This window comes from Haemorhous mexicanus, chromosome 4 (genome assembly GCF_027477595.1).
Source record: "Haemorhous mexicanus isolate bHaeMex1 chromosome 4, bHaeMex1.pri, whole genome shotgun sequence".
In the NCBI taxonomy this organism is placed as follows: Eukaryota; Metazoa; Chordata; class Aves; order Passeriformes; family Fringillidae; genus Haemorhous; species Haemorhous mexicanus.
Window position 1 is genome coordinate 33,948,276 of NC_082344.1, and position 23,016 is coordinate 33,971,291.

Below are 23,016 nucleotides of genomic sequence, written 5' to 3' on the forward strand. Positions count from 1 at the left end.
ACTACTTTTTTCAAACACGGTTGTGTGTGACACTGAATTTTTTAGGTAATATCATCACACAGTTTACCTTTTTGAAGAGATTTGCACTCTGGCTGCTAGCTCCACTGCTGGCACTGCAATGAAATTGTTAATCTGAAATGAAAATAAACTGGAAGTAAAAACAGGGCTTTCACCGTAGAAGCCCAGTCAGGTCTGGCAGAGACAGCAGCCCTGCACATCTCCCTGTGTCCCACAGTCAGCATGGCAAGTGGGAATGACCCTTCAGCAGATCAGCAGAAAACTAGCATCCCAAGAAACCAATAAAGGCTTAAATGTTCTGTGCTGTCTGGAAATTTGCCTGTACTGTAAGGCCAGAAGCTTCCAGCCTGATGATAGGCAGCCAATACTACTTTCAAAGCTGGATTTGATGGAGACAGTGAATTGTAGTCCTATTTAATGTAAACTTTGACTTTCACCTTAAAGTCTTTTAATTCAATTATTATAGCATATTTTATTTTAGAAAATTAACATGCATGCAGAAATGAGCTCCCAGCAAGCAATTATAGAAGTCTCACTTCACAGAATTTTTCTCTTCTGAAAGGAATAAAATTAAAGAAAAACTAAACCAAAAAACCAGTGTATAAAACCAAAAGGGGTTAAGTTGTTTTGATGCAGGGAGGCTTTGGAGGAAAAGGCCTTTCTTGTCACAGCCAAACAGCTCGTTATTTTTGAACACATGGAAAGACTCTTCTTTGTATCAAGAACTGGAGATGACTGGGTGATCTGTCTAAGCATTACTTAAAAATGACAAAATTGGCATAAAGAGTTAGTATGTAAAATTGCTGTCAAAACTCTGAAGTTTGATAGATGTATTTTATTGAGGTTTATTATTTTACTGATAATATCTCAGTGTAGAATTTGGGCATTTCTAGAAGTTTGTGGAATAAAGTTTGATTTTGTTTCTAAAGTCTTTAAGCAGAATGTGAGCTCGGGGAATATTGCATGAATATTGTGTTTTAACTTGTGCCTGTCTCTACTTAGTCCCTGAAGGCATTGTCAGTGTATGGTCCAGCTGCTTCGGATAGCAATCTTTAAAAACCCTTTAGGGAAAAATTGAAACTTCTCTTCGTTCTCTCCCTTTCTTTCCAAGGGAAAATATCTTTCTATGTTCTTCCTGCCTTGAACAGACTTATTAACTACCGCCTTGGACTTTGTAGGTTTATAAAATACCCTAATATTCAGTAACAAACATGTCCTTCATGTCCAGGTATGAAAATTTTCTGTAGTTCTGTCAGTCGTGTGAATGTCTTTTGAAGTTCTTTCAGCTTTCCTTATTAGATTGCTTGCATTTGTGAAACAGTGTTGAATGAGGTGTTTCAGCTGTTTTCTGCTGGTTTGGGGTTTTTTAGGTTGATTGGGGCATACTTGATATTTGTATCTGAGTAGACAGCCATCTGTCCCTTAGGTCGTGCCAATTACGCCAACTCTGAAAGCAGCCACAGAAATTCAGTTCTTTCATTGAGCCTGCACAACTGTTTCTTTCACCTTTTGTCTTTTAAGGAGGTTGGCCTCGAGCAGTTATTTTTTGTTGCGTAACCACTACTTATCAAATGGTGTTGCAAATGAATGAAGCAAAAACAAAAGCTCTTGGCAAGACATTTTCTCTAAATTAACTTTATTATAGCAAATCTAAAGAGATGGAAAATAATTGAATTAAAATACTTTTAATGTAGAGGGATTTGCTGTATGGTAATATTTTTAAAATAATTGCAGGTAACAACATCAGATTTGTACATTTGAGTCTTCATGTGGATGGGTGAAGGTTCCTATGGAGGGGGAATTTCTCATTTGTTTCTTCTGAATACCCCACATTTTATTTTATTTGCCAGAAAAAACCCAAATACTCATATTCAACATGGCCTGAGAACAGAGCCATGCCTAATTTACTGTATGATATTTCAGCTTATCTGTTAGAGTGTTAAGTAAATCAGGATTATAGACCTAAATTTAATCTTGAAATGCAAAATGAAATGTGTTTGTGGGAGGGGCAAGTAAATCAGTTTTTCCCACATGGATACTCTAGCAAAACATAGCAATACTGCTTATGAGTGCAGAGATCTAACTTAAGAATTACTAGTTTTTGTGAGTCTTTGTAGTGCTTTGTCAAACAGTTGTATGGAGAGTCAGGTTTTCAGTTTAGTCCCCAGAAAAAAACCTTCACTTACTTTGCATGAGTGTCAGATACTTTTTTTTAATCACTGACATATTTTTAGTGCTAAACTTAAAAATTCACACTTGTTATCTCTTCAGTCCCTTTTAAAAAAGACAGAACTTAAACATTGGCAGGATTATTAGTATGATGTTTTGGTGCGAGTGTTATTTACTTCAAATAATCAGTGTACCATCCTTTAATTGTGAATAGCAAATATGATGTGTTATGGGGGAAAGGGAATGTATTCAGCTCAGTCTTAATGAGCATGATGAGCGAGTGACGCTGTTGTGCTGCAGGCTGCCTGATCAAGAGGAGGAGGAGGGGGGTTGAGTCTTTCTACAGGCAATTAGCAGCAAGTCTCAAAGTCACAGGTCTTGGTTCTTGTGGGGGACTTTTAAGACCCCCTGACATCTGCTGGAGAAGCTGTACAGCAATACGCAATCAGTCCAGGAGATTCCTGGAAAGCACTGACAGTAACTTCCTGCCACAGGTCATAGAGGATCCCACAAGGAATGGTGTGCTGACTGACCTCAGTAACCAACAAGGAAGTCTTGTGGGGATGTGAAGGTTGGGGACAGCCTTGGCTATAGTGGCCACAAGATTGTATAGTTCAGTGTTGGATGAAGAGGTATCAGGACAGCAAGCAAGATGATGACCATGGACTTTAGGTGAACTCACTTTAGCCTCCTGGGATATTCTTGAAAGAGTCCCATGGGAACTGGCTCTGCAGGGAAGAGGGGTCCAGGAAAGTTGGTTGATGATGAAGGCTCACTTCCTTCAGGCTCGAGAATGATGCATCCTAATGAGAAAGAAGTCAGGCCAAGGGCACAAGAAACCACCACAGATGAATAAAGAGCTGCTGTCGTTATTCAAGTAAAAGCAAAAAGTTACCAGGGAACAGAAGCAAGGCCAGGCCAGTTGGAGTGAGTATTGAGAGGTGGTCAGGTGAAGTAAAAATGAGACTTGAAAGGCCAAAGCCCATCTAAAATTATGTCTAGCCACCTTCTAAAATTCAACAGGGACAAATGCAGGGTCCTGCACTCAGAGAAGAAAAACATTATGCACCAGCACAGGCTAGGGGCCAACCTGCTGGAAGGCAACTCAGCAGAGAAGGACCCAGAGAACTTGCTGGACAGCAAGCTGTGCTTGAGCCAGCTGTGTGCTCTGGTGGCCAAGAAGGCCAGTGGTATCTTGGGGGTGCATTAGAAAAAGCAGGTTGAGCAGAGGGACAGTATCACTTCCCTCAGTCCTGGTGAGGCCACATTTGAAGTTCTGCGTCCAGTTCTGAGTTGCACGGTAGAAGAGAGACATGGAGCTCTTGGAGGGGTCCAGTGAATAGCTACAAAGTTGGTCGAGGGTCTGGAGAATCTCTCTTAAGAGGAAAGGCTGCAGGAGCCAGGCTTGTTCAGCCTCAAGAAGAGGTGACTGGGAGGGGACCTCCTTAACTTATCTAAATATCTAAAGGGTAGCTATCAAGAGGATGGATCGAGGCTCTTTTTGGTGGTACAAAGCAACAGGACAAGAGGCAGTGGGCAGAAACTGATGCACAGAAAATTCTACCTGAAATGAGGAAGAAGGTCACTGTACAGGTGACCAAGCACCAGCACAGGTTACCCACAGAGGTTTTGGAGTCTCCCCCACTGGAGATATTCAAGAACAATCTGGACACAATCCTGTGCAGTGTGCTGTAGGACAACCCTGCTTGAGCAGGGATTTTGGAGCAGATGATCCACTCTGGTCCCTTCCAACCTGACCAATTCTGTGATCCTTTGTCTCCAGAAAATTGAGTTTATTCCCTATCCTCTCCTGAGTTTTGAATTGACTCTTTCAAAGATTAAATATCTTTTTTTGGTAAAATTTATACATAAAGAGAAGAGAGTTCTTGAAGATTTTTCCGATACACCTATATTGCAGTATTTAAAAATTAAAAACTTCTTATGAGTACAGAAATATGGTGGGCCCTAATTCTTCCATTCTCTTTTTCTACAGTCAGTTTTTCCTTCCATTTTATGATGTTTTCTTGCTGAAAAAATCTTGTTTATTCTTCAGTTTATGAGTAAAAAATTCTTACTCTATCTTGCTTTGATCTCTACTTGTGTTCTTACCTGTATTTCCTGAACTATTGCAGTCTCCTAGTTGTTCCTTCCAAGTCCCACCAAATAGAAATCCCTACTTCTATTGCTGAAATGACTTGGAGTGGCTCAGGATACGACCTTGCATGCTGCTTTCTCTTCCTTTCACAAATGTTAAAAGATTAAAAAAAAAAAAAAATCTTAATTGTATTTATGTGGCAAGTGTATGTTTGCTGTTTGTGCTCACTGAGAGTTTAATGGGATGTTTATCACATACCTGACTGAGGTCCCAGTGGACCTGGTGGCTACTCCTGCTGTAGTTCAGTTCGGATGGGTTATATGGAGAAATGGCATTTCATGAGTGATACAGGACAGCCCGAGATCAGAGCAGAGGCCACAATACTGCAGGCCATGGGAGGGCTCTCCATGCTGCTGTGACCATGATTAGCTGGCTGCAAAGTTTGCCTATGTGTATTTGGAAACCCAGGGAAGCATGGATTTGTGACTGTGTGTGTAAAAACAGTAGCTGTATGCTTGCTTAGTGTAGTACTTAAGAAAGCAGTTCTGCATTTCAGTGTGCTGCCCTTTGGGATTTTTCTTCCTCTAAGTTTTAGTCAACAGTAATTGTTAAATGATTTCTTTTAGTAATGTCAGTAATGTCCCATGCCTTTCTTTTAACACAAATGTCTGTTTTCAATATTTTCAGATTGTTCTTTGGCTGTTGATCTTTGCATTTTTCCTCTATATATTATTAGTCTGTTTTTAGCTTCAATTTTTTTCTATCTTTCTTTAAAATCTAGAGGAATGCTTTGAAGTATTTTCTTTCCATACCTTCTGTCAACTCTTCTTAAGGTTTTCAGTAGTGAGTTAGTTTTCACATAGAAAAGAAATACACCTATCTACTGCTTAATGTTACCCTACACCTCTTGAACTGCTTTTGTTTAAGCCGAAAAAAACCTAGCCTTGCCTTTAGCCTGTAACAAGACACAGTGAGCTTCAAAGCCAAAGCAAATAACTTTGCAAGGTAAAAATAATTTAAAAATGGATGTCTTTAATTCTTCTATAGTGCCACAGTGAGTGGAGCTCACAAGAGCAGTAGTTTGTAATACCATTTTTGGTTGAGTGTTTGGCCCAAAGAAAACCAAACGGATGATATTTCTCTTTCAGACCATAATGATAGTGAGTTAACAGCTTTGAGCACTCTTGGTGGTTAGCATGTGAGACCTTGGCTTGATTCTTGGCCAGTGAACATACTCAGGGGCTGGGTTTGCATGGCTTATACTGGGTTTGTAGATATTTTAATATGCTGCTGAGACAAGCTACATGTTTGGTGGGATACTGGTGGTTAGAGTGGTTAAAAACAGGGAATCAGATGGCGTAGGACCAACAAAAACTTCTGCTGGAGAAAAAAGAAAGTAATTTTTTATTCTAGAATAAAAGTCTATCCGGAAGGCTTTGAGAAGGAATGGAACTGAAACCTGCTGCTGTTGTTCATTGGGGTTAAACATTCCTCTTCCAAATGTACGTCAGTGGCTTGCTGAAGTGGAGCCCTGGTATTAATGTATTCATACTAGATTATAATTAATGTGAATATGTCTAATCTGTGTTCTTTGATACAAACCAGACCCCAATTCCCTGATGGAACTGGTAGTTACCACCAGCACACAGCACTTTGCACACCCAAACTGCTGCACACATGTACAGCTAAACATTGTGACGCCTTTGCAGAGTAGGAAAAATCATCCTTTTGGGGATTTTGAGGGGGACTTGGGGTTGTATCCATGTCTAAGGCTAGTGGCTATTTAATTGATCACGCTGGTCTGTAAACTAAAGAAATTGCTCCCCAACTCTCCTGTTTATAGATGCTAGTTACTTTCTTCATTAAACTGTCTTCTTGCAGGCTCCCACTGTGTTTTCAAAACATGAAAATGCTCTTGTGGAGAACATTTTTTACTTCTTAATTGTGAATTATTTAATCTCCTCTCCTTTTTCTTTCCCCAGATGATGTTTTTGCTGCTTTCTTGCATCTTGCTTAATCATGTGCTGATTCAGAGCAGTCAGATAGGAGACACAAAACTTTGTAGTGGAGTAGAATCTCTCTGTACTTCTTCTCCACACCTGGTCAGTTACACTTGTGGCAGAAGGTTGTTCCTCTGTCAGCCCAGAAACATAGAGGGCACACAGTATCTTTATCTCTGGACCAGTCTCTCTGCTTTTGGCAGGAGACAGATTCCTCTGAGTGGTTAATGTTCTTTGAGAAATTGTTTGCCAATTCCCCTGAAAAGTTGCTCCAAGGATTTAAGTATTCCATTTGCTACTGTGCTTTTTTGCAATCAGGCTTTTCTACAGCTGGTGAGTGGGAAAGTAAGTCACTGTATTTGTCCAGATGTGGTCATCTGCTATCATACATACACAATGTTTGCGTATTCTGCTTTTTTTTTTCTTTTTAATGCCCTATAAACTGTCATTTGCCATTTGCACTTGCCTTTCAATTAAATATTGTATCATGTGTATCCATCCTTCCTCCGACTCCTTTATCCTTGCTGTCTTTCCTTCTTTCATTATAGTTATTTTCAGCTGTGTTCCCACCTCTCTATCCAAGCCTTTCTGCTTCTCTCATAGTCATAGATTCTTTGTACAAACCCTGGCCATCTGTTCCTCACCCTTTGAATCTTTGTCCTGTGTTAGAGTTTTTTCTATATCCTGCCTCCTTCTGCTATTCCTTTCTGTATCCTCAGATTTATTTGTTGTTATAGAGGATAACCACCATGACTTCAAAATAATGCACAAAGGGCTGAGGTGTCAATTTATTTAATACTTTTTTTGTTATGTGTAATAATAATTAAATAATAATTTAAAAATCTGAAAATACCCAAGCATTTAAAATCTGTGAGTTAAGAAAGCAATATCTTCAATAAGATTATGTAAAAATCATCTTTGCTTTTAGGCAAAGGAAAGTCTTCTAAACTCATGGCACAGCAACCTTTCATGTTGTGTAGGACAGAATCTAAGAAATTCCTTTATCTCCCATAGTTTGTTATTAGTGTCTCTTGCATTAGTAAATGATGTGGAATACAGAGGATCAAGAAAAGTATAAGATGCCTTATTGGGTGATTCCTTGCTGGAAACCAGCTTTTATGATTTGCATTGCCTTGAGAGCTCCTCCTGTACATCCATTTTAGAGAAAGCAGAAGCATTCCTTAAGAACTTAATGAGTATGAAATAAAACCAGAGAAAGTGACACCTTTATGAGCTCTCTTGCAGAGAGCACTGGCTTCTTTGCACTTGCAGCATAAGGGTCTAGGTAAGCTCCTTGGCTTCTCTATGTCCTCTGTGGGTTTTGCTCCAGAAACATCTCCGTTCAGAGATGCCAAATGACGTGCTCTGGGGTTTGTGTTCCCTGGACTTAGTGAACTGCAAACTGCATCTCAGTACTTACCCCCTTCTGAACTGTATACTTCTGTTTAGTATGGCATCATGTGGGGACTAACACACCTACTCTTTTGAGAATTTTGTGGAAAGCCTGGAAGGAGTACTCTTTGACTATCCACCAAAATTAAGATGTTGGCATACTTCAAACCACACAGTGAAACCCATGCTGCCTCTGTGGTTTCTTGCACTGAGAACAGCAAGTAAACAGCTGGACATATTTTTCCTCAAATTATGTCTTACCATTAGTATAATTCCTGTATAAATTGAAGAAAACTAAAGCATTGTTTTAGAAAGGAGTCTTTTTGTCTGTATGCGTGCTCACACATGCATGAACACAGAATAATTATTTTTTAAAATCAGGCTGTGAAAGAAACCACTAAACCCAGTGAGCTGCAGTTGGGCTGTATCCTAATTTTTATGGACCACCAGTATGGAGTTTCTTTTTAATGTTATGACTGATCTCCAAGACTTGGCAGTAAGCTCTGCCTGATATTTATCATACATTTACATTTAGTATTCTTAAAATATGGACCAAATGTTAGTTTAAATTGAAATTGAGAAGTGATTATACCTCCAAAGGAGTGCAGTTTGTGTTGCATGAATGTATTTATATCAGCTGCACAATTTTAGTGATATGATTAAATTGTCAAGGCTGGAGATTGCAAGAAATATCTGGGAATGCTTTTGCACTCAGTGGGATCCTCAGTGAGAAAGGGAATGTAGAAGTGGAGGACTCATGTGGGGGATCTTGCGGTATGCAGAATAAAAGCTGAGCTCTGACAGCTGTTCTTTTCACAATTAGTGTGATATACTGGTATACTGATTGGTGCTTAGTTTTAAAACTAAAAGGGTACTCAAAAACCATGCTTTGTTTCTTCTTGTTTTCTGTTTGTGTTGGTTTCAATGCAGTAACTGTGTTTTATTAGAATTTTTTTTCATTCTCGTTCATCTCATTTAATATTTCAAGGTGCTTTGTCTGCTGCTGAGTATGGTGTCCCTGAGGGTCGAGTCATAGTCCTGCTCAGCTTAAGAGTTTCCAGAGTATCTCTGGAAAACTGCCAGCTGAACTGGAAAGGCCTGGTTCAAGATGGGTGGCAGGTTAATGGAGAGAGCTCTCTCTTGGCAAATTATTTCTCCTGATGTAACAGAAAAATGGAAGGATTATTTACACCAGCCCTGTGAGATTGCTCTGCCTCAGGCCTGAAGGAAGGGATCTCTGTGAGGTCTAGCAGTGCAAGGGCCACACAGTAAAAGGGGGCCACAGCTTTGCATGCCTTTGAACAGAGGCTTCTGTTCATCAGCATGTAAAAGGGATTGGGGCTGTGCCAGTGGCATACCAGACTTTGGGAACACCGGTATCCCGCAGCTGAGCAGGTGGACCTGCTGCAGCTTTTGTCAGTGCTTCCATTGAGTAGGGACAGCTGGAAGAGGACCAAAGGAAATCATCAGATCCAAAGCCTCCGTGTTACGGGGGTCCTTTACACAGAGATGCCAGATTATGGTATGAAATAGGATTTGAGTCCCATGCTGAACATGCAGTATATAACAAGATTATGTTCCACGGGAATAAAAATTTCTTAGACTTGAAGTTGTTTCCTGTAATTCTTTTCTGTGGGTCAGAGCCTCAGATTTATATTTGGGCACTTTTGTATTTATTTTGTCTTTATTTTTATTACATAAGTTACACATGTATTTTAAAATTTAATTTTTTTTAAAATCACATGTATTTTAAAAAGATATATTCACTTGTTTATTTAAATACATTAATATGTACACGCATTTTATAGCTGTGTTTAATGTTACTGGAAAAGTTTGATTTTGTTCTTTGTTTTCTTTATCAGTTTGCTGAAAGCAGTCAGAAAAAAGAGGCTTTAGAAAAAAGCATTGAGAAATCAAAAATTGGACGTGAAGATACTGTAAGTTGCTTTGGGGGGGGATGTAATCCTATAAGGAAATAATGCTGCAAGTTTGTACTTCTTGTAAATACTAGTGTAATACTTCCAGGTGTTTTCAGATTTAAAAGTATCTTAAAACTTGAACTACCCAGAGGTGTGTACCAAAGTTGCCAGTGGCTGCTGAACTGCCAAATCTGGTAACTGCAAACTTAGATGTTGGTTTGGGTTTTTTTCAACTTACTTGTAATATAATTTCCTAAATTACTGTTCTGAGCAGTCATGTAAACCCGGTGCTCTTTGCATGCTGAAGCTGTTAACACTGCGAAAAATACATCTAGGCTTCCTGTTTGTCATAACCAACATACTAGTTAGAAATACTTTGTATGGTATTCTAAATTGCTGACTTGCCCTGAGATGCTCAGTCTAAAGTGATTTAAACCTCCAATAAACACACACAGCCAGACGCTTTCAGGAGGAATTGAATTTTGTTGTAAAGTACCAAATCTTCAAATCCAAACTGTTTTGTAGAAACACTCTAGGTTTTCCCTATGTATGTTTCATTTATCTAGTAAGGAATAGACTGAACCTTACCATCAAACTCTGTTAATGTTGCAGTTCCACAAATTCAATTAAAACCTGCTTTTTGGCAGTGTCTTTAATGGGGATTCTTTATTCATTCATTCACAATGGACTGTAATCAGGAATCACAGGCAGGTTTCTCACATAATTGTGCTTGTCATGTTTCCAAGCAAACTGTTTCAGCCTTGGGCTTCTCCAGCATGTGGCCTGCCCTACAGACAGCTATTGGTCTGGAAATCCTGTTCTGGCTGATGTTTCCAACATTTTCATTCCTGATTATATATCAGGAAGAAGGCCTTAAAAATCTAGATTGCAATGTAGGTCTCCAAGCATCTCACCTCCATACCTCAGCATCTGGAAACTTGATTTCCATTCAGCATTTTCAGAACATGCTGAATCCAAACTGTTGGCAAAAGCACTGGGAATATGGAAGTTTGGGGGGGGGGGGGGGGGAGGAACCCAGCAACTGTGAACAAAATCCCAAATCCACAAACAACTCAGACTGCTGGGTTACCATGGAGATTGCCATTGGTAAAATCTTGATGGTTTACGAACTCGTGCAGTCTGGATCTTCTAGGCTACCCTAGCTTGAGTTATTTGAATATCAGCCAGTTCCAATGTTTGTCTGTAACTACAGACTGAATTAGAAGTATGTGCTGAGCTGGCTGTGGGAGAGCTCATGTTGAGTCAGTGTCTGCAGATTCTTACTGATCGATAGAATCTTTGAGGTCAATATTGTGTACAATCCTAGCAAAGACTACCATGTCATGAATGTCTGAATTTATTTTTGAGACCATTGCTCTTAAATGGTGTGGAAAAGAAAAAAGACAAATTCAGAGGGTGTTCATACGCAGCATCTCAAGTTGTGGAAGGGTGGATGGTAGGTTTTTCTGTAGTGCCATCTTTAATTACAAGACTAGCACTCCTAAATACTGCTTAGCCTTTAAGTGAAATAATTAAGAGATCTCTTTGGAGTTTGTTAAGCCATGGTTTAAAGGTTGTAGAAAATTGTTCTTTTATTGATACGTTTTGGCCTTAACTTTTTTTCCTTCCAGCTGGTATTCAGTATCATTTAGTGTCTCTGAGAATTCTATGTAATAAAATAAAATGCTCAAGTGTTTCATAGACAGAAAGCAGTAGTGAAAGCAGCTTATAAATTTTAAGTGTATGTTTTTATTTTTAAAAAAACTTTGGGTGAAAGTTACTGTTTTTAATTTTTGGGGGTTTTTTTGTATCTCCCAACATCCTTTGAATCCTCAGGCGGATCGTGCAGCTCTGCTGAAGGAACTTGCTGCCCTTCGGCAGAGAAAAGAGCAGCTAAAGACAGAAATAGACAAATACAGGGAATGTGATCCAGACGTGGTTGAAGAGATGCGTAAGTTGTGCATTGTTTAAAGTGATCCTTTGCCTGAAAAGATCTGCACTTCTTTAGCCTAAAATCTGGTATTCAAAGGTTAGTCAAAGAATAACTGCTTTTCTTTTTAAAGCTGAGCAATACAAAACAGGTACACTGACCATTTCTATTCATGTTCTGTCCTATTATATATGAGGAGGTTGATTGGTACTTACTCTGCCACCACCTGAGCAGTTGAGAAACAATCCTGTAATTAAAATACTCTGATGCTTTAGAATTAACATCAGAATCATCCTTTCCAGAATCATGTTAATTCTATAACTTGTGCTGTACCCTAGAATGTGTGTAGGAAGAGGAGTCTCTAGCTCCCATTTACCTTCAGTTCCATGCTGTTAAGACAAGTATCTTTCTACTTACTTTGTCTTGCCTGTTTAAGCATTTCGTTAGAGATGCTTAATTGTCACTTACACGAAAGTAGGTTATCACAATCTTAACAGACTGTACTGTCTCTGACATGCTGGGTTTTGGTTGGAGTTTCTAACTCTAGTGGAATACAGAGAATGATGAGTGACTTTAATACAGAATTCGGCACTGAAATGCGCTTAATATTTTGATCCTTAGCATGAAAAATGAAAAACATGCAGGAAATTTTATTGAATTTTCTCTACTGCAGCTTTCATGTTTTATTTATTAGGCTCTTACATTGCTACCCAAGCACCACTGCATATTCAGGTTGCTGTAATACCAAAATGCTGTTACAAAGTGACAAGAAACAGGCACACAACTTTTTCTGAAAAGAGATGTGGCTAAATCTTTCTCCTTCCTTATTTTACTGACAAAGTCCACAGCTTTAGAACTGTTCTGAGAGAAAGCCAGGAACATAAACAGAGTTGGCAACACTCTCCAAATTTGGACAGATATTATTTATTTTGAGGAGCTGTGACATTTTTTGTCAGCTGTGTTATCTTTCCCCAAGGATGTAATGGTATGCCAGGGAATAAGCAAACTTGAGACCTGAGGTTAGTTACTGTGCTGTAAATCCCTTGCTGCCTGCTCTCCTGAGGAAAAGACACATTCCAGCTGATTCCAGCTGTAAAAATGAATGAGGTTAGGCAGATACCAACAGCAGAGGGACGTGTAACATCAGGCATTTTAACTGCTGAGGTACCCTTACAGTCAGCATCTCACAGAATGGTTTGAGAGCCTCTCTTTTGAAACAGTCACAGTGAGCATGTTCCTAAATATGGCACAAGGGAGCAAATCACAGCTGCAATGCTAGGGCAAGCTGCATTAGCTGGTAACATGAGACTAGTATCTTGGAAAGAAAGAAAAAAAGGGAAGGAAGTGTAATACTTAGTTGCTTCAGTCATGCCCTTGTCTTTTGTCTGTATGTTGTGGGTTTGGGTTTTTTGTCCAAATGTGTGGAAGCTCCATGTGAATTTCTGTGGTGGAGGGATGAGCATTTAAGGCACTTGTGAGGTTAGCACTGTTGAGCTACCTGTAGGCTTCCCAGGGGAATATGAAGTAGTGTTTCAAAATTAATTTGCCCTTGAAATTAATTTTAAAAGTTTCTGCTTCATTTTATATTTTGTCAGGCGTTGATACACTGGCAGTGTGCATTGTTGCTGGCAATGTATGAATGAATAAATGGTGGTGTCAGTTTTGGGGAGTTAATGCCCTTGTCAAAGCTGAATGGAAGTTGACAGGCTTTATGGAAGAGATAGAATGGGGGAAAAAAAAAAGGTTGAGGGGGATTTCTTTTGGTTCCAGAGTGCAGAGAAGTGCAAAGGCAAAAGTAAGAAGGCAATAAAAAATCTCAGGCAATGAATTGCATTCAGCTGGACTTCAAAGTTATTGCTGCTGTTTCACAGAAAAAAGCCATATTATAAAAGTTACTCATTCACAGATTCTCAAACTGCACATGGGTGATACGATTTTCTACTTCTGTACAATTTAGATAACATAACCCTTGGGATTATTTTTGGTTAAATCACTTGAGCAGATTCCTAACTACCTTATTTTAGAGTCAGAGATGGCAGTTATGTTATGTAACTGCACTCTTTTTAACAGTTGAATTGTTCAGTAAAATATATTTCATAATGGGCAGTTGTCACTTTCTACCTTTGGGTTTTCCCTCTTCCTCCTTAATGACTTCAACCTGTAAGGAAATCTTCCTGATGCCCAGTGTAAACTTTCATCCTGTTAATTTCTCATCCTGTATGAGAGAGAGCTGCTTTGATTCTTCTTGGGCTATTTTAGAGTGATATCAAATTGTCATCTGTTTTCAGTGGCCTTTGAACTTGGTGAATGCTTTGCTGTGTCTTCTAAGTTGCCCCCTCCCTCAGCAGAGTTTTGCAGAAACAAATCAATTGCACAGCAGCAAGGCTCATTAAAACGTGCATGCACACATATACGTAATTTTCAGGGTCAAAACAAAAGTTTGAATGATTCATAGCAAATATCTGAAGACTCAGCTAAAAACTGAACATCTGTCTTTGCTTCCTGAGTCTCATGGTGGGAAAGTCAAACTTGACCATGTAACTAAATACATTATAATGCATATTCACAAGGGTGCAAATGGGAAAACTAATAACTCTGTTTTTTGCTGACTTGACTGTTTTGCTAGTTCACTGTTTTAGTGTCACTAACAAATGTTTTGCTCTAAGTTTTGGCTTAGTTTCCTTTGGCTTTTGTATTAGAAGTACATTGCAGTATAAATTTTAATGCCTTCTCAAATTTACAGCATTTGAACACAGAATTTGTGTGTAAAAGTAACTAGGGTAAATAGCAGAAGCAACAAGATTTAGGGACTGACCACTAGAGGAAGCTACGTAATAGTCTGGTCTTGTGGATATATTCAGATAATTCCATTTTACAGGAACAGTATTGTAAAAATATATCTAGAACAGCAAAATATGTGGATTTTTTTCTAATGACCTCTGCAGTTCAGAAGTTTATTTTTGCCACTTGGTAATGTTGTTTAAGACACCTTCTGTGGGCTAGGATTGATTAATAAATTATTTCTCAAAGGCAATAAAACTGACAAGAATCATTTGAAGTAAAAAAAAGAAGCCAAACAAATAGTAGGATTTTATACTTTTCTATTCAACTTGTGACCCTGCTTCAGATGGACAGGACAGGAACATTGTTTCTTACCTTTGAGACAGGTCCATGTAGGCTGGAATATATTCTCACAGCAGAGCAGCCATTGTAGAGAGATTTGTCTCTTATGTGACATAGCATGCACGTGTGCAGAGTTGGAGACATAGACATGGTGCTGCTAGGTTCTCTAAAGGTTATGGTAGACAACAAAGCCATGGAGAGTGCAAGCTTCCTATTGTTCATAATTTATGCAGATTTTCATAGAGTCCACAGAAAAAGCTCCACCTAATATCAAGATTACCCTGCTGCATATGTTTAATTCTTTCTGCCTGCCAGAGAGAGGTGTTAGGGAGCTAATAAAATTTTTCTCATAATTAATTTTATAGAAAAGTTTGTCTGGCAACATAAGCGTTTAAATGGTAGGGATTTTCCTCTGAGTTGCTGGTCTGCTTGTAATTGGAAACAGCTAAACACTTTCAGTGCTCACTGTAAAATAAACATTTCTAGAATTTCAAACTTCTTGTTCTTTCACAGTCATAAGAGGAATTAAAATTATTAAAACGTTGTTAGGCCTTTGCTTTTTTTTTTTTTTTTTTTCACAATAGCCGTTCTTTGTTACTGTGTGCCTTTGGATAGGGCAGCTCTCTCAGAAATAGTTACATAGTGACTGCAGTGACTTCTGTGTGGTATGATTGCTAATATTTATGGGGCCTGGGATCTTGCCTGTCAGCATTCCTTTTTGATTTAGATGTTTTTAGAATGTCTGGTTACTGATAACTTTTATGTCTTAGGCTTTTACCTTTAAAACAGTGATATGAACATGTCTAGGCAAACTTGTTTTCTCAAAAATTAGCAAACTACCAGAAAGAACACATGTAGCAATTTTGGTGTCAACCTTTTTACTTTAGCTCTCTCTGTTTATTTTCATCCTGTAACAAGAGAGACAAGGGGTTCAAATGGACATGATTTTAAACTACAAATATCCACATAATTATTCTTTTGACTTTCTGAATGTGTGGTCTCAGAGGCATCACTGCCAGTCCAGTTCAGGTTATTTTCTAAAACTAACACTTACATGATTCTGTGAAAATAAATTTTGGTAAAACATTCAGACTTTAGTGAATACCATGAAAATGTCATGTTATATGTAATAGGTACTTGAAAATGTCTTTTTTTTCCTTTTAGGTCCTTCAAAATTTTCTATTTCTGATGTTTCTAGTCAAAGAAAATTTTAGCTTGACAAACTGAGGAATTGCCAGGGTATATAGACAGTATGAGGAATTAGTTCTGTATTGTTCAGCTTTTTCATTCATTTTAATATCTGAAAGGTGAATGCTGAAAAGTTAATGTTTATTTAGCAACTGATTTTTTTGAGTGCATAGTTTGGGGGTTGTTTTTTTGGGGGGTGATTTTTTTGTTGATACACCCAGCTATTCTCTTATGTTCAAATCAATTTGAAAATATGTTGCATATGCAGATGTACTTCATGTTACAAAATCTTTAGTACCAAGAGTTAGATTCTTTGGGACATTCTTATTAATGCTGGGAATAGTTCCTGTTCCCAGAAGAGAAACAGTAGTGAAGAAATGAAATGAAGATTGGACTATCCTGTCTAATGGAGGGACTTTAAAATGAGTTGCATCAGTTTTACTCAAAATGTGTCAGAATGCCAATAATTTACGAATGGTTTAATGCATTATGATTTAGAAATTGTATCAGAAAGGTGGTTTAAACTAAAAAGCCTTGTCAGCAATATCAGCTAATAAACTATTAAGTATCTATTTTTAAAAAATTAATGTTTCCACTTGGAAAAGAGGAAGTCTACAAATAATTTTAAGCCTGGTCTAGGTGCAACCAAGATCAGTAGTGTACAGATGAAGCCTTTAGAGAAAATGGTTTTTTAATCACTTTTAGATGTAGTATGTTCAATTTGCAATTAGGAGGATATTTCCTAGCCTACTGACCATGAAATATGCACCTGGCATCTGAGAGACAAGCTGTGCTTTTTACAATTTGTGCAGCAATGCCGTTAACAAAGGTCTGCAGTTGGAAATGAGTCATTCTGCTGGCGTTAGACTTGTGTCTTCACTCACACTTGTGTTCGTCCTAGTGGGTTAAACTAAACTTCTTTTGGAGTGAATCAGACACTTGCTTAAAAGTACGTAGAAAAATAATATAAAAGCAAGAACTCCTTCTTTTAGTTAGTCTCGTCTTACAGAGTATTGTTTATTTAATATGTTTGTCTCCAGAGAATCTGGATGAGAATAGGACAGGAAAGAGACAATGGATGTTCATGTATGTAACTTGCAGGCTATCTGCTACTAATCAAAACAAAACTACACGACTCACGCACCCACACCTTTTTTCCTCCATCATGGAGCTCCAGAATATATATAGATGTTCACTAGTAATGAAAGCACAAATTTACTCTGCTGGTTCTCAACTAATTGCAACAAACTGAGAATTTTGTTTTGTTTCCCCTGCTCCCTGTATTGTTCTTGGAATGGCTTGTCATTCATTTGGAAAGTTGACAAATTAAATTACCTGTTCAAAAACTACATTAAAAGATAAATCATTCTTATGAAAACTAAATATAACTTAGTTTCTAGAAAGAATGAGGAATAATAAATGTACTTGAATGTAAAAATAGTTTTATACAGTAATGCTAAAATTTTAGCTGTTAAGTAAAGTTGAGAAAAGGAACAGGTACCTAATGAATGGAGTTAAAAATGTGTACTTGGATTACTGATCCAAGCTCCTTTGGTAATCATAAGAAACTGGATGGAGTTGCCAGTTGGAGCAGAGTATCTGCTTCTTTATCTTCAGCCCCTCTATTTTTTTTTTTTTTTTATCTTGAAAATCACAGGAGGCTTGCTTGCATTTCAGATGTTGAAAAGGCTGATCCTTTGACTAAGGAAACACTTACTAAGCAGAATCTGGCTGTGAGTACCAGAGGCTGTAATGTAATCGCTTAAGGACCTTCCCTGACAAAAGCAAGTGAAAGAGTTCTCACCTTGGCCCTTTGTTACAGTGCTGAAGTTCACCAGTGATAAATTGTCAGCTCAAGTTAGGAACTGATGGTGTAGATGCCCTATCTTGTGATGGACTCTGGTGAGGTCTTTGAAATCTCTCTTTCCATCCAGAAAATCTGAAGAAGTCTTTCATTGCCTTCTTCAGAAGACTTTCATACATGTGGTCATTTGCCATGTAGCTCACGGAATTGTCTGTGCTGTGGTAGTCTCTGAAGAGCTCCCAGGGATCTTCTGACCAGCTAGGAACAGGTGGCAAGTTTTCATAAGGGCATTTTCATGAACTCTGCAATGAATTGAACTGTTAGAAAATGGATTTGAAAAAACCTGAATGAGGGAGCAACAGGACTATGTACATGAGTGAGCAGCTTTTGGCACTTAGAAAGAAAGGAAAATACAACAGCCATGAAGAATAATGAGTGAAGGGCCACCAGGTCAAAACGGGCAACTTAAGAAGTGTCTGTACAATGTACCTAAGGCACAAAGCTTAAAGAGAAATGTGGGGCTTTTGGCTGAAGCTGGAAAGCTTAACTCCAGAAGGGTCATTTGGCTTTCAGCAAAAGGCCCTTATTCTCTGCATTTCAGAGAATTTCTCTGTCTCTGTGTTTGGTCTTCAGATAAGAGGTTACTCTGCAATGAGAAATTGTCCTAAATATTTAGACTCATGCATACTTGTGTTTTATACATCAAACACATTCTAGCCAGACTATTCTTAGGGAGTGTCAACTTCAGCCAGCTTGTTTTAAAATGAAGCTTCATTTTAGCTAGTTAAGCAAAAAGCTATTTTTTGTCAGTGGGGCTTTTCTTGGACACTGAGAAGGAAGGCAGTTGGAGGATCAAATCTTTAGATAATATATGTAGCAAACACCCTGCTTAAATGAATTTGCCACTCTGGAAGGATGCTTTTTTTTTAAATCAAATGAGAACACTCACAAGACATGTTTTTGTTATTTTTCTTTATTTTGTTTCTTATCTTATTTGTTTATATTGGAATGACAGAAAAAATAGTTAAAGTGAGAGGCTCATAGGTGAAGTATATGGGAATAGCTTTGTTGTCTCTGCCAGTAAATCCTTATGGCAAAAGCTGTTGAGCTGCTTGGGAATGGTAGACACTTTATAAAATTTGTGATGTGGAAAATGCCTACTTATGGCTACATTTATGACACTCTTTTATTTAGGAGTGAATTGGCTTATGGCTTCATTTTTGACACTCTTCTCTTTAGGAGTGCCCTGATGAAAGCATCTAATCTATAGATCCATTTATATATGAAACAAAAAGGCTTTTGTGAAGTATTTTGCTTCTGTCTTCTAGTGTTAAACCTGCTAGGTTAGTTGTGCATGGCAGCACTCATTCAGATAATTTTGATAAAGTTATGGTGATATTTGAAGGAATGTACTGATCTATATATTTTCATGACTTTCACATGCAAGATTAGGTCAGGAAGGGTATTGTGGATTTTAGTTCATTGTCTTTACTGCTAACATGCAGGACTGTCAAATTGAGGTCTTCCCTGGCCTTGCTTAAAGAAATGTATTGCTAATCTTTTATGCTAAAATATCTCCCATATTTTATGGGATGGTATGTTTTCATTATGGGTTTATCTGGATAATGACTGTATATTCCTAATATAGATACCTTGTTCTGTGCTATTTAACTGAAGATTTTGTAGGGCAAGTTGTATAAGTGCAAGACTAATGTTGGCACATTTGACAGTATTTCCAATGGTTTTTCTTCCCTTCTCACTTTAATGTCATATGAGCTAGTTTCACTGAAAAGAGCAGGATACCAGAGAAAAATTCAGAACAGAAAACCAATCTGGAACCACCTAGAACAACACAGAAGTTTTCTCTCTGCCACTGTATGAGATCTTTGTAGATTGGGGGAAGTTTGTCTTTGGTGTTTTGACTCACTTTTGCATGACACTGTTTTAAGGAAGGTAGGGAAATGCAATCCTGATGGAGCAGCAGTAGTGTGAAGTCTCAAACTACTTTATAAAGTGTGAGCAATTCAGTGTCAGAAAGGAGGTGGAATTGATGAAGCTCTGTAATGTGGTCTGTCATGTTTGTGCATCTGCTCAATGTTTATATAAATGAGCTGGATAATACATTAGAAGATATTCTTTTGTTATATTTGCATGGACAAAGGACAGAGTGGAATTTCAAAATGATAATGACAAATTGCCAGGGTGGTCTGATAAACCCTGGATAGCATTCAGTAGTGTCAAGTGCAAGGGCGTTACCTGTATTCAAGGGTATTGTGCTGCACAAATGATCTGAGGCAGTTGGTTAAGTGGGGAGGATTTGAAAAAAGATGTCAGAGTTGAATATAAGAATTTTTGTTGTGCCAAGAAAAACCCCTACACTAAGATACAAAAGCAGTGATATAACCCACAATGAGATGTATGAAATAGTCTTTCTGCTCAAGGCAGAAAGTGTGGCACTAAAGGCTTTAGCATGGCTTCAGCTGTAACATAGTGTCAGTGTTGTATATCCTACCTGGATATAACCTAATTTATTTCAAAGCATTCATATATTCATGTAACTAAGTGCTCAGAGTAGAGCAAAAGGACATTGAGCAATTACATTCTAAGAGACAAAAACACTTTACAAAAATAGGGCTCAAAAGAAGATGGTTCCTAGTGGGTTTTGCTTATCTGTATCTCCTCAAGAAAAGAAAAGGAATAGTCTGTTACTCAGGTTCATGGAGAAGATGGCAAAAAGTAATAACCTTTAATTGTAGAGCCAGAAAATTGGAAACTTTAAAAACAGGCAATAAATACCTCAGAAATGGCATAGGAGAAGTTGAACATACTTTGAGTTGTGGTGACAGAGACCAGAGAACCTCTTGCGATGCCTTCCTGACTCTTCTCTACAATGTCTGTGACACGTGAGGTCAGAGCAGATTGCAATCCACATCTGGCCAAAAACCATGGTGCCCTGGGATGGCCCTCCTTGTGAAATACAGTTCAGTAGCTCAGAAGTGTGCAAGTTCCTTTAGCTGTGCTGAATGTGTGGCATTTATTAGTGAATGAAGTGGGGAAGGATGAGTTGTCCAGTGCAAGAAAAACAGAGTGGTGTCAGGGAGCCCTGAATCAAGTTGGTATGCTTGTTTCTGTTTTGCAAGCTCTTTGCTTCCCTCTGCTCTTTGGATGAAAATGGATGTATTTTAGTTATGCAACTAAGATTTCAGTGTGGTTTTCAAGTACAACACTTGAAAGGTAAATGGTCTTTTTCTGTAGGTACATGAATATAGTAAACTTAAGTGCAAGAGCATGTCTTGCATTGAGAAATTTTTTGGTAGCAATTCTGACAAATTCTTTTGGACATTTTTCAAGGAGACTCTGTGTACATACTGATGCAATTTGACAGTGTGACCTTTTCATACAGGACAGAGGAAGTTTTTTGCTGATGAGATTTGACACTTTTTTCAAACACACTGATAGAGATCGCAGACCCTTTAAAAGCATATTCTCAGCAATGTGGATCAGCTTCTCAGTAGCTTTACTGTGCACTGCTACTCTCACCAGGTAGAAAAGACTGGCACTGTGGTATCTATTTGCTCAGGTTCATTTTCAAGCATATTTATACTGGTGTTGCAGCAGAAATGCTGATTTAGTTAATTCATATATCAGTAATCTTGAATATTTTTCTATCTCAAATAGCTTATATTGTGTTCTATGTTTTTCAGAATAGTTGTAGATCAGTAGGTAGCATTCATAACTGTTAGTGCTTTTTCTTGTAGTGCTGAAACTTTATTCAGAGTCTAAAATAAGTCAGTATAAAAAGTTGTGTTGAATTTGTGATGCCATTTAAATGGGAAAGCATATTTACACATTGACTTGAATTTAGTAATGAATTCTGAAGCATTGTGACCTGTTGATGAACATTATGAGGAAAAGTGTTGTGTAGGATACTGGAGTATGGGGGAAGAGTGATGTGTTATTTTGGATTCAGAGGAGTTGACAGAATTCTGATGTGCTATCACTTTTCTACATGGCAGCTCTTTATTCTGTTTATAAGAGGAAGTGCCTCTTTGGGAAGCATGGGGGAGGATGAAGATTTCCAATAGTGTGGAGATATCTGCCTGGTACAGGGTTACAAAATACTCTTGTAAAGCTCTTCTTGCCACATTGCAATTCAGCCTGTTGACAGTGTTGTAGATTACTTATTCTCAAGGATACTCAAATATGGACCTTAAGAAGCTGCTTCATCACATCATTGCCATAAATAGTCTCCAATGGCAAGCCATGGGCTCTTGATCAGAGTCTGTGGTGTCAGTTTGTGAATGGACACGTGGGTAGGAATTACTGGGCAATAACCTTTTGTACTTTCTGTGGATGACAGGTGTGTGATTTCTGTGCTCACCTTCTACCCTGGCCTTTGGAGATGGGATCTTTATTTGCATGAGATATTTTTATTAGTGGGAAGAATTTTGGATACTGCGTCAGAGGGTATTATAGTGATGCTACCCCAGGAGAAGTAGGAAAACAAGTCTGTCACTGTTGTGATGGCAAGGTTGTGTTTCTGGAAAGTAAGGGCAGCCTATGTGCAGGAGAATGATTATCCACTCCCTTCTGCAGAGAGTTATCCAGAGTCATGGGAGGTTCAAGTTCACATACAGTTCCTACGGTAGTTGCCATTTTTCATCTTTGAATTCAGTCTAAGTAAATGCATATTTATTACAGGAATTCAAATCCACTTAATGCACTTAATTTACCCTGACCAGTTTCACGAGAGAGATTGGGAATCTTTGGGCTAATAATCCTCCCTGGTCCCTGAGAACAGTTGCAGCTGTTCCCTGTGTTTCATGCCGAGGAATTGTGATCCATGCTGTAAGATTACTCCCTCGCCCACATGCTGAAGACAGCAGTTGTATTTTGCATGTATCTGCTAACACCCTACAGGCTGATGGGTGACTCTCTCCTTGGTAAGGTGCTAATTCCCTCTGCAGTCATGTGCCTTTTAAGTGAGGAAGTCCATACCTTTTTCTTGTGGCATTAGTTGTGGTAGGTCAAAACTGGCACTCAAGTGTGTAAGCTTTATAAATACAATTGGCTTTTGTTATTCTAGGGAAATAGAGGTTCCTGGACCTAAAAGTCCTTAAAGTTACCCAGAAAATGCCAGAGTAGGATCTAGGAGATCGGAGAAAGCTACAGCTCTTCGTTCATTTCTGCCAGCTCAGGTGGTTGTGAGTTGGTTCTGGCCATTGGTTTGTTGTTGTTTTGTTTCTTTTACTATAGCTACCAGAACTGTAATATGGTGCCTTTACAATCTGAATTTGAGTACTGTTCCGTGACTGTGTTCTTAGTGTTCCTGTAATGAAATGTGTGAGACTTAAAAATGTTTCTAGAAAGAACCTAAA

At 38.4% G+C, this 23,016-nt stretch overlaps 1 protein-coding gene across 2 annotated transcripts in view; it reads left to right on the forward strand.

The window, feature by feature from the left end:
- MND1 (meiotic nuclear divisions 1) overlaps nt 1-23,016 on the forward strand; it is a 45,617-nt gene that overhangs the window by 17,059 nt on the left and 5,542 nt on the right. For both annotated transcript variants that reach the window (XM_059844402.1, XM_059844401.1), the window contains exons 5-6: nt 9,537-9,611; nt 11,430-11,544. In XM_059844402.1, coding sequence (XP_059700385.1) covers nt 9,537-9,611; nt 11,430-11,544 — 190 coding nt within the window. The remainder of the gene's footprint in view (nt 1-9,536; nt 9,612-11,429; nt 11,545-23,016) is intronic.